General features: G+C 35.8%; 1 protein-coding gene and 1 pseudogene across 2 annotated transcripts; one reads left to right on the top strand and one right to left on the bottom strand.

The window, feature by feature from the left end:
- The first annotated feature begins 2,674 nt into the window (after positions 1 to 2,674).
- On the top strand, positions 2,675 to 5,350 carry LOC132166342 (gibberellin 20 oxidase 1-B). The gene is made up of 3 exons (XM_059577144.2): positions 2,675 to 3,237; positions 3,667 to 3,988; positions 4,816 to 5,350. The coding sequence occupies exons 1-3, from the start codon at positions 2,675 to 2,677 to the stop codon at positions 5,086 to 5,088; spliced, it is 1,158 nt and encodes a 385-aa protein (XP_059433127.2). The 3' UTR covers positions 5,089 to 5,350.
- Positions 5,351 to 8,030: 2,680 nt separating this feature from the next.
- Positions 8,031 to 12,070, bottom strand: LOC132166298 (thymidylate kinase-like; annotated as a pseudogene). Its single transcript, XR_015909476.1, has 5 exons — positions 11,694 to 12,070; positions 9,736 to 9,845; positions 9,591 to 9,652; positions 8,881 to 8,983; positions 8,031 to 8,460 (listed from the first exon to the last, which is right to left on the bottom strand). The product of XR_015909476.1 is annotated as a thymidylate kinase-like (transcript).
- Positions 12,071 to 12,934: the final 864 nt, after the last annotated feature.

The following is a 12,934-nucleotide window of genomic DNA, read 5'->3' as shown; positions in this document are numbered from 1 at the left end:
TCTTACCGATACATCCCACGCATCTCTCACAGCGACAAGCTATTTCAATAATCTCATCCCATATTCATATTTTTATTATTATTATTATTATAAGTTAAAACACATCAAAGAGGCAAAAGAAAAAATCCTATGATCTATTCACAGTCCTCTTGACCATACAAAACTTCTTCCCCTCTTTAAAGAGGAAGTCTAAGCCTATGCTTGAGAATAGTAATAGCAGAAGCAGAAGGAAAAAATTTAGCAATTGCAAAAGCAAAAGCGTTGGATTTGTAAAATGAGTATTTTATTAAGAAAAAGAATAGCGATTACTAGAAATAGAGGAGAGTAGAATGAAATAATTATTGTTATTCTTTAGTTTGGTAACAACACATGTTTTAAGTGAAATTAAATCAAAATTTAATTCAGATCATTCTCCTCGGGAGTATGTTTGGCAAGACTATTGTGGAATTTCTTTCTAGGATATGTTAGATCATTTTCCTGCTCTCATTTTTGGTAGGTATTTTGTAAGAGCCAAAAAATAGTATCCACGTAGGACTAAGAAACCAGAAAAATACTATGAAGAACCGTAGCATTTCTCGTAACATTCCTTTTATATATATATATTCCAATATTTGTCCATGGTACAAGAAGACATGCATATATTGTTCTTCCCGTTTCTTTCCACACATTTTTCTAAACTTTTTTTTTTTTTTTTTTGACATGTCCACACAAGAGGGGGGAGGGGGATTCGAACTAGTGACCTCCACTTCATTGAGTGTGGTTCCAGCCGATTGAGCTACCTCTTGGGGACCACATTTTTTTTTTTTTTTTTTTCTAAACTAATCATGTCTTCTTGTGGCATGGACAAACATTGGAATTTGGAAATTGATTCCTAGCAAAAATCCAGATATATATTTTCATAGTGTCTTGGGAAAGCATGTATAAGTTGTCTTGATGTCTTATATCTTTTCCGAATTCACAGATTGAATCTTTTTCACATAATTGTAGAATCAGGTATTTATGTTTGAAATCTTTTGCTCTTTCCTGTTACTATTAATTCTTTCCATATGTGGAATGTGTTTCCATTTTGAACAAAGAAACAAGATATTGATTCTTCGGGGTTGGATAATAGCTAGCATATATGTTACAATATAAGAATCCTATGCTTTGAAGGTATCCAAAGAAGAAAATGACCCCAATTAGCCAACAACAACTCTTAGACTAAAACTTCTCAATTTTTATACTTTCGATCCGTTTGTTTCGGCATAAAATGATTTCTAAAAGTATTTTCTATATTTTTCGGTGTTTGGTGCCATAAAAAATAATAGTCAATAAAAAATATTTTCAGTTTGACCGAAAAAGTTTATTTAATTTCTGTAAATAATTTTCATTTTTTTAAATCGTAAACTACTTTTCGAGTTTGAGCTTCTCATTTTTAAATCAACAACCCTAGTTAACAACCTGCTCAGACAGGACCCGGTTGGGCCCTTTCTGAGACCTGATTGAGACACCGCCAGGACCCACCAAGACACCGTTTGGACCTGCCAGAACACTACCTAGACCCCATCGAGACATTGTCATGACCTGCCGGGGGACCCGACCAGGACCTACCTGGACCTGGGACCCGGGACCTCGCTAGGACCCAACCAAGGCCCAGTTTGGATCCCACTAGGACCCAACCGAAGCCTAGCAGGGACCCTACTAGGACCAAGTTTGAACATTATCGTAATTTAAAGTTTAATATGATTGAGTGAAAATATATATATTTGTGTATTTCTGTACACTTTAAAAGTCGAAAAATATTTTTTTGCTAAAACCATTTTACATTGAAACAAACGTTGTTCATCGAAATAAGGTTTTTTTTTTTTTTGGTATGAATATGAATTTATTGAAGAAACTTAATGAGTACCAAAAAGATTCATAAACAATTCCTTAAAAACAATATGACTTTAAAGCCAAAAAGGGCCTACACAGGGAAACCTAGGCAACATGAGCAAGCAAAACATAATATTAGCCGGAGAACCACAAACATGCAACCTTCAGGAATTGAACCCAAAACATAATCTTAGGAACAATGCACCGGGAATTCATGTTTCTCCTTTGAAACAAGTTATTCTCTCACGTCGTCATAATGCGTACAATACAACAACCATCATAATTCTTATGAAAACGAACATCAAACAAAAAGATTAAGAATATTCTCCTCCCCAAATTCATAGTAAACACATTTCATCTATTGAAGAAAGCAAATAAAAACCCCTCATATCCAAAATAAAATTAATTTAAGGTGGAAATAATGTTTTATTATGTCGCGCGCAGAATTAGAATAGTTTGAAGAAAGATATGTCTTATTCATGGGGTCCAATTGGAATTAATTATAATTAGCAAGTTTTATCTAGTAGAACAAAAACGACAATAGAAGGAAAGATGGAAAGAAATGAAAGAAATATGGTTTATGGTGATTTTAATTAATTGGAGAAAGTGACCAAAAGGGTTAAACGACGTCCACCACTCGTCTCAGTTGTTGGCACCTAAACAGTCATCCAAACCTTAATTTCTTCTTCGACCTCTCCAATGGACGGCCTTGGCCTTTCCCTTCTCACCATCTTTTTACTTACTCTCCCTCTTTTACCCCTCATTTTTGTCCTCTATAAATACCCTCCTCTCCTCTGCCTCTGCCTCTGCCTTCAAGAACATGTCTCTCCTATTGGACTCTACCGCCACCTCATCTCCTGCTCTTCTCTACCCTCCATCCATCGAGCTTAAACATGATAACGCGGGCGGGGCTTTGGTTTTCGACCCGGTTTTCCTTCAAAAGCAACCAAACTTGCCCGCCAAGTTTTTCTGGCCTCAGGGGGACTTGGTTCACGCTCAGGAGGAGCTTCAAGAGCCCCTCGTGGACCTGGGTGGGGTCCTAAGAGGTGACGGCGTGGCAACTGCTCGAGCTGTTGAGCTTGTGCGGGCAGCTTGCTTGAGCCACGGATTCTTCCAGGTCACCAACCATGGCGTTGATGCGAGTCTCATTCGCGCCGCGCATGATGAATTCGACGCCATTTTCAAGATGCCCCTCAACCGGAAGCTCAGACTTTGCAGGAAACCCGGGTGCATCTCCGGGTATTCGGGCGCCCATGCGGATCGCTACTCCTCTAAGTTGCCATGGAAGGAGACTTTTTCCTTTGCGTACCGTGGGACTGAATCCCAACCAATCGTATTTAACTATTTCAAGTCTGTCTTAGGACAAGATTTTGAACAAACTGGGTGAGTAATAGCTAATTGTAATCGCTAATAAACGGTTAAATTTATTCTTTCTTTATCCACTTAAGTTATAGATGTTCTAAGTTTAAATCTTGACAATCTTAACTTAACCCTTTGAATTATCGTCACTTTTATAATGTTCTGTCTAAAGTTCAATTTCTCTCAATTTATTGTATCTATTTTTTAATTGTTTGCAATATTACTCCTCCGTTAACTTTTTTCAAAATACTCCCATTTGTTTTAGGGAACCAAAAAAAAAAAAAAAAAAAGCAAAGATTAAGGCGTTGGTCCGAATTTAAAAATATTTACAAAAATGCCATGCCTAAATCTTTGCAAAAAAATTCTATAAGAAAAATAAATAAATAAATAACGCTGACTAATTTATTTTATTTTTTGGGAAAGCTATTTTTATAATTTGGTTTTTGTTTATAGATGGGTGTACCAAAGATACTCTGAAGCGATGAAGGAAGTGTCTCTAGTGATAATGGAGCTGTTGGCAATGAGCTTGGGGGTGGATCGCCTACACTACCGGAAATATTTTGAAGATGGAAGCTCAATAATGAGGTGCAATTACTATCCCCCTTGCAAAAATTCGGGGCTCACGCTCGGCACGGGTCCTCATTGCGACCCGACTTCGTTGACCATTCTTCATCAAGACCAAGTTGGAGGGCTTGAAGTGTTTGCAAATGACAAATGGCAAGCTATCCGACCCAGACCCGATGCCCTTGTCATCAACATTGGCGATACGTTTATGGTACATTCTTTACCATTTTAATTATACCCCCACCTTTTTTATTTTTTTATTTTTATTTTTTATTACTTCTAATTAATATTACAATTTGATAATAAAAATTAATTTTTAAATAACAAAAAAATTAAAAATTAATTTTTATTATCATATCATCCAATTCTATTACATTAAGTAATATTATTTGTTAGAATAATAATAAGTGTTCTCTCAATATTTTCTTAGTCCTAACCTAAGTGGATATTATTAATATTTATCTAAATTAAAAGAATACAGAAAAACACTTATATTTTCCTTTATAAAATGAGTTAATTTGAAGTGGCGCAATCAATGGAAAGAACAGGATTAACGTAGGTTTTAGGTACGGAATTAGGCGAAAAGATAGAAATGGGGACAAGTAGAATTAGCATTAATAACTAATTTCTGTCGTGATTAAGACATTAATTAACTTTCTGAAATGACTAGTGAAAGGCAATTATGACATAAAGTTGTTCACTTTTAGCGGTTTGGATTCCAAATAGTATAACTATTTCTAATTGGACGTCGCTTGTGGGCCATCAACATAATTAATCCATAATTTTTGTGATAATTTAGGGTTAGTGCAACAACAGTACTTAATTATAAGAATGTGATCCAAGCAGCTCGAATAGTCTCAAACCCTAACTTGCAACAAAACTGTGGGCTAAAATTCAAAGCGAATAATTTCATACTACTTAAAGAGGACGGTTACGGTATTGATTTCCCGAGGATAAAATTAGATAATGTTCGGGGGTGTCGTTGGCGGTGACGAAATATGTTTCACAGGTTTTAATGTAATTTTGTTTGATATGTAGGCGTTATGCAATGGGAGATACAAGAGTTGCCTGCACAGGGCAGTGGTGAACAGAGACAAGGAGAGGAGATCGTTGGTTTTCTTTGTGTGCCCAAAAGAGGACAAAGTGGTGAGACCCCCACAAGATTTGGTCTGCAGAGAAGGGCCAAGGATGTACCCGGATTTCACATGGTCCGACTTGTTGGAGTATACACAAACCCACTACAGGGCTGACGTTGCTACCCTCCAAAGCTTCATCCAATGGCTTCCCTCTTCCAAACCATCCAAATTCTAGTTCCTTTCGCCTCGCCTCATTATTCTCATCCTCAATTGCTACTTAACCATATATATATATATCACTCTCTCAATTATCTTTTTTATTATCTCCGTACAGAGAACGGATGAATTTTTCATTGAATTTGTGGGACTTACACGTGAGTTCATAAATCTAATGATGAATTTGTGAAAAAGATAGTTAAAAGATGGTTGAGAGAATAATATGTACCTAACATGTCTTTTATATATATTATCTCATAAACCCGCCCTATTCTATATATATATATTCCCTCAACTTCAAGAACATGGCTATATATAATATGTTATGTAAACCTATATATATGTTTGCTTTGCTGTACTTTTCTGCAGTATATATACACAAATTTCTGTACTTTTTCACTGTATGAATGGGTTTCTGATCTGTGTATATGGATATATGGGTAGTACTCGCATTCGGAAGGAGCTTTTTTTTGGAACAATTAATTTGGATGAAAACTTGTCATATCGTATGACAAAATTAATACTATATAAAATTATTAAACTGACGATTTAACAAAGATAAAAGAAAATATGCTTAAATTATAATTATTAAACGTTAACTACAAAACTCAATTAAACAATCAAAATAAAATAGACGTGAGTGTACATGCATATTCCATGAAGAATAGCTACGTGTCTGTTTATCAAAAGAAGAAATGATACAAATACATAAAAGAGGGAGATGAAGGGAACATGCAATTCGGGGCACACTACGGCGTCGTTTCCTGAGACTGACCACGCGATTCCCATCAATGTTGGCTCTATGAGCATTTCTCGTCTATTCCCTAAGTTTAAAGAATGTCCCAAAAATCTGTGGGATGCCTTAAATGAATCCTAAACATTATGATTGTTATAGTGAAATTCAATATTTTGAGTTTCACTATTGCAATTCTTATGATTATTAAAATAAAATAAAAATGATTCTCTCTTCTCTTATGAGTCATGTCTCATAATTCTCTCTCATCTCTCCTCTCATATATATAATATAATTAAAAAAAATAAATATTTTAATGATATAGAGAATGATTAAAAAAAGTTATTGGGATGTATTTTGACATCAAAAAATAAAAAATAGTTTAGATCTTGAAATGTAGAAAAAATAACAAAAAAGCTACTGAAAATACTCTGAGAAGAATCAAAATGAAGGAAATGAGGGACGGAGTGATGCGGGTTTTGGGTATGAAGTGAATCAGGGTCACCAATTTGGGTCTGGTAACAATGCCGTTGAGCGTTGAGTGTTGACTGGTGGGTTTCCAACGGCCCCACAAGGCTACACTGTCTTTCTATTGTCTCGCTTCACTCGACGCAATCTCTACCAAGTAAACAAATGGCACTTCGAGGAAAGGCTCACGTATGCATAGTGCATGTATGTGAGTAACGCAATACTTGCACTTAGGATGATAATTTTTCATAGCCCAATATGACCTTAAAGGCGAAATTAACGTTTGACATATTAAATTAAATCGGTTCAATTAAAGCTGACTTATATAATCTTATACACATATATCAATACGAGTCGACTTTAACACATCACATATAGAGAATATATATGTCAATTTTTTACGCGACCTGCATACTTGACATAAACTAACACAAAATTACATGTTCGGATTGAGGGGTTTAACATGTTTGATTAAATGGATCAAACTGATAAGTTATTGTTCACATATACAGTCTTATACTTATAATACCTCAACACGACTCAAACCCGACATACAAATACAAATTGCCTTCCGAAGAATACTATACACTCTCCCACTCTCATACTCACACTCTCAAATGCATACTCTCTAACATGCATTTGTAAATGTGTGTAGCATCTCTCATTGCCACCACCCCTACTTACACTAAAGCCTTTTAATAAGGGACATGGTGACAAGATCCGTCGCAATAGGTTGAGAGGTTGCTCAAATCCCACTTGTTTCGAACAATCTTAATGATATAATTGAACAATCTTATTAGTCATTATCTAAATTCAGGATTAAGATTTATCTAAATTACATACAATTCGAGCAACTTGCCTCGAGTAGGTAGACCTCGTATTTAGGGCCGCCTAGAGCCGGTGGATTCCACAACCTTTTCTTATGAGAGTAGCCCAAAATTTCATGAAATTCAGACAACCAATTGTGAAAAATCATTTTTCCTAAGACTATTTTATTATGGCTTTCCAGAAATTTGTAAAATATCTACTGTTTTTTTTTTTTTTTTGGTTTTACAAAATTCCAGAGAATCACAATTCTCATGAGTATCTAAATTATGAAAAAAATATAGTAATTTAAATCATCTAAGTAATTAACACCTAATCGATTCAGTAACATAATAATGAATCTTAAATCATCTATATTTTTATCAACCGAAAGAAAGTTGCAGTTTCATAGTTTGTTCAAGCCATTTGAATTAAAAACTATTAACCAAATTCAAAGTAGATGTGTTCCAAGCATGATCAAGGTGTAATACAGCTTTAGGCAGTCGTACGGTCCATGCCCAATTCACTAAGCTTCAGCTATCACGACACTTAAAAAAAAAATAAAAAAATATAAATTTAAATACCATGATTTGCACTTTTTCAAAATTGATAATTTTTACTACATGAATTTTGCACATTTATCAAATTTTTACTTTCGTCATCTTCCATTCAAAAAAATAACAGTCATACCGTTAGTCATAAGGCGATGAGGGGATCATGGTGCCTCACCGACCTCCACCCTTCATGGAGATCGCGGAGGCCCCGTGACCTCCCCGCCAGGTGGTCGTGAAGGATCCCCAACCCACCACTCAGGAGGTCGCATAGACCTTGCGACGCATGACCCAACCACTCCTCCCTCATGAAGGTTAAGTAGTCAAGATCTTGGTTAAACTAACCCAACTGGTTATATAACAAGGAAAATGCAGAGGAAAAAAATAGTAAAAATAGCAATCCAATGGAGCAAGAGTGTCATTTCTGAAAATCAAAGGTAAACCTCATGTGAGTTGGTGTAATTTATCCCATCTATTACATTCATAGACCTCACTTTGTCAGAAGACGCACGAGGCTTGAAACTGATTAAAAACACCACCAGGATTTTAAAAACTACCTGACAATAGTGGGTACACGAAATGGTCATGCCTTAGAGAGGTTTCTCGTCATAATTTTTTTTTTTTTTTGAAAGACTACTTGAACAAATCTGCGAGATACATATGCAGAATCCCTTTACACATGAAGGGAAAAAAATCACAAAAAGAAAGAAAGGAAGAATTAACTTGACCAAAGGTAGGAAAGGGGTTTGCCTTTCTGGCATGGCATGACACAATCCAATACAATCTCTTGCAGGTGTTTCTCGATATCTTGTATAGGTTGGCCGTCATCAATTATCTGCAATCAGATAGGAATACATGTTTATATCAGCCATAACTTCCTTCACCCTTTTTTTTTTTTTTTTTCATCAATACAAAAATAAATTAAAGAAGAAAACTCCAATAAAACTGATGGGAATCAATGAACAACATAACTTAGATGGAGTAAGTGCTATTATCATCTAAAACCCAATATTTTAGCATCATCAAAAACCCAATATTTTAGCATTCCTTAAAATATAGATTAAAGAAAGGAAAAATATAATGCAAAGTGAAAATCAATCAACAAAACTCTATCTTAGTTTTGGGCTACTGATGAATGGTTTTGTTCTGAGTAGTGGCAGGAGAGGTGCCTCCCACCAGAGAGCATCACAACCATGAACCAGAATATGCAGCTTCTCTATTCACAAAATATCACACAGATGAAACATAAAATTACTTTCCAGGAGGCCATGGAGAGCCTGATAGCATTGTGCAACTTTCCTCTGGAACTCGAGCTGCTCATATCTCTCAGCTCCATATCCTCCTCTCTCAGCAGCTTTCTGAAGATTTTGGAAAGGCTTTTCAGTCCTAGAAGTATGCAAGTCTGTGTACATGAATACGTGTGTGCGCTCACACTATAGAAGGGTATGAATTTATGGATGCAAGGGGCAATTAAGTGTGTGTGTGTGTGTGCGTGTGTGCATGTGTGTGTATCAGGGCCCCATGGATAGTCATCCAATTTCATAGAATCATTGAAATTGGTTGATTTGGGTTCATGAATTCCTTGCATATAAGGGCACATAATCCACCTTGCTTTTCTTTTTCTTTTTTTTTCCCTCCCCTTTTCTTCTTTTGCTTTTCTTCATAGGGGTGAGGTTTTATTGACAGCCCAGAATCTGTCTGCATTTATGAAACACAATATTGCAAGAAGGGCATGGGTGTCCCAAAATAAAGATTAGACAAAAAAGAACACGTTGAAATCCTTCAACACAAAGTAAACTAGCTCTCAGGAAGGGACATATTTCATGCCTCAAACAACGTTTGAAGAAAGCAAGCTACCTATAGAACTCAAAGAAAAACAGGTTGATAATATGGCCGAAGCCGTTGATGTTTACTTTCTTGAACTATAAGTTTATATCAATCAACATAATGGCAACTACAACATACCTCTGGCTGTATGTCAAGGTAAACTACCAGATCTGGAGCCAACAACCCAATCTCAGGTGCCTGCAAAAAAAACAAGAGACCACATTCTTAAAAAGAAGACGAACACATGCTCCACTCAAGAACAGTCGGAACCATGTCTTCATCTTACACCATTCAATGTCCAATCCTTCGGCAGACGAGAAAGCCACCCCAGAATAAGAATAACGGTCAACAATGAGGATGGTTCCAGTCTTCAGTTAAGTTTCCATCAATGATCTGCGCATGCATTACAGGTAACTCTGAGTACAAGTCCCTAAATTTTTTGTCCCAATACATAATGTTTCAGAGAAAAAAATAAAAACCCAAGTCCTCTTTCTTTCTAGAAGGTACAATGAAATCAATTCTATCTACCAAAATGGTTTCAATTTTTCCAACTCGAAAGTATTAATAGATCGATCTTACAAGAATAATCAGAGTATAACTATAGAATTCCATCTATCAATATTTGATTAGCATAATATCAGTTCTACCAAGTCCTGGATATGCAGGTTAATTTTCAAGTTTCAAGAGCTTCTCTAACCAAATACCCCCTGCATGTCCACATTCTGGACAATGACTCAAGCCACAAGATCATGATCATTTAAACCTAAGTCACCAATCAACTATAGAAAACTATTTCCCACATGCCCCCCAGCTTAAAATGGCACGTCTAATACTTACAAGCTCCATGGCAGACAGGCTAAACAACAAGTGTCATGCCACCCACCAATGCTACGGGGCTTGCAATAACTCGGAAAAGCTTATCACTTCAAAAAAAGAAGAAAGAAAATAAGAAAATGAATGAGTTTTATCACTTGGCCAAAACAATAAAGACATAAAAAATAAGATACAGAAAAGTTTATCACCAAAGTTCACAAATTATCTGAGGCACTTTGATTCAACAAAAAATAATTGATAACTAATCGAGATATTATTAAAAGCGTAAAATACCCCATGTACATAATAAGTGTATAAAAGAAGTCATCTAGCTAGTGGAGTTAAGAAGAACAAAAAAATCATGATAACTAATCACCAAAGGAGAGACATATGCAGCTGTCCAAAAATACTAAGTGTTGAAAAATAAAGACTTAATCTCCTCCAAAGTCTTCTCGAGGTCTTCAAAATTCCTATCGTTTCTTTCCCTCCATAGATACCACAAAAGGTAAGAATGCATCATCTTCGACACAGCAGCGTTCTGAGTGCTACTGGCAGTCCACCAACATGCATACAAATCGACTCCTCCTCTAGGCATAACCCAAGACAACCTAAATTAATTGAAGAAAACATTCCAAATGGCACAAGCAACCACACAATGAATAAGAAGATGGTTCACAGACTCCCTATTCTTTTTGCACATACAATACCTATCACCCACAATTACGCGCCGCTTCTGGAGATTGTCCATGGTAAGGATCTTTCCTAGAGCCGCCGACCACAAAAAAAATGCTACCCTCAACAGAATCTTAGTTCTCCAAACACTCTTTCAAGAGAAACGAAAACCATCATGACAACCTATGACCCTGTAGAAGGATTTAACACCAAACAACCCTCTTTCGAAAGGGACCCACCAAAACTTGTCTTCCCTTTCCCTTCTCATTCTTACTATATACAACAAGGTGAAGAATGAGGCAAAGGCATCCATCTCCCATTCCCTTCTCTTTTGATTCAACAATTGTTACTGCCTCATAGGTGATTCAATCTTATTTATTTAGTTGTAAGTACATGTGCAACAGCTATGATCCATTCAAGCTAAAGAAAATGATACTTCAATTAATTTGTTTATATATGCAGAGTGATAACAAAAAAATTGCAATTAGGAAAAGTACGTTTAAGAAACAAAGTAGAACAGTGTTTCCAAACAGGTTTTGTCAACACCATATATCTCTTTTTCTTCAAGAACCCTAAGGTTGTTAATGGAGGAAAGCATTTAAGGTTTGCAATGAATACCAAGATTTTTTTTTTCTTATACAAACAAATAGAACAAGCAAAGAACTACTATTAGAAGAAACAAGGTATTTCAGCTTATATACAAAATCCATCAATTAAACCAGAACACAACATGCTGCATAAAATAACATAACGAACCTCTTCTCCCAACGATTTGCACTAAAGAGAAGATGGATAGTGTGATCATCTAACTGTGATTTGTTGGAAAGGTATGAAGATATATATCATTTGCCCAACATTCGTACTTCTGTCGGGAAACCGCCATAATTCAGCTGAATGCCCCAGTCCCTCCAAGTATGTAAGTAGTCTACTACACTGTGAGGTCTTCCCACTTCGATCCAAGCCTTCTAGAACAATCAAGGCACCTCTTGACTCACTGTTGCCACCATTTAGGATACAATTGTGGGTATTTGCCATTCGTATCTGCCTAATTGGACACTTGTGAGGAAAATTCAATCGAGATTTCAATAACTTTCCCAATGCTAACGCTCCAAAATTCCTAGAGAGAAACAATAAACAAAAAAAAAAAAAAATCTTTCCATTAAAGAGGCTTTAAATAATAGAAAAAGAGTAGAACAATAACTTCAGAAATCAAATTTTAAGTTTTACATTTTGGGTATTTGATAAAACAAAAAATCTCCACTCAACCAAGCCTGATACAGCTATTGGCGAAGTGGGTTTCTTTATTGTGCAAACAAATTAAAACGCCCAAAAACCCACGATTTGAAGTTGCATTTTCCTTTCTTATCCACTACTGCTCAGGAACCAAACTGACATCTAACATTTTCAATTATATTGATGAGAATCAACGAGCACCATTAAAGGATCTATTGTATATTTCAGTTGGGCCTATTACTAGAGCAAGATTCAAGAAAATCAAAAAAGCACTTAATGGGCTGATTCAAGAGATTTGAGCTGATTCTAAAATGGGGCATTCCAAGCTTGGCCCAAAGGGAGATGAATGCGTAATAAATTTGATCCAAGCTATTGATGGAGCTAATTGCGCATAATTTCCTTAGAAATGACATGGATTAATGGTTGATTATGACTGATTGACTTTCAAATTACATACCAATTAATTGGATAATTGACTTGCCAAATTACATGCCAATTAATTGGTTGATTGACTTACCTATTTCAAGACCTTCCTTAGGCGTGATTTAATTGCAAATTTTAGTCTATTTTTGGCATGGAGGAGCTGCTAATTCATACCAAATCAACTTTAATTTTAGGCTTTTATTAGTTAGTCATTTTTTACTTTATTTACTTTCCAATGTTGGAACCAATTTAATTTCATTTCCATAGCAAGCAGGTAGTCATATTTTCAGCCATACTTTATAAATAGCATGCACTCATTATAATGGACATGATGAATGAAA

This window comes from Corylus avellana, chromosome 11, assembly GCF_965113065.1.
Source record: "Corylus avellana chromosome 11, dhCorAvel1.hap1.2, whole genome shotgun sequence".
Classification (NCBI taxonomy): Eukaryota; Viridiplantae; Streptophyta; class Magnoliopsida; order Fagales; family Betulaceae; genus Corylus; species Corylus avellana.
The sequence above is the reverse complement of the archived record's forward strand: the minus strand, read 5'-3'. Positions and strand labels throughout refer to the sequence as shown.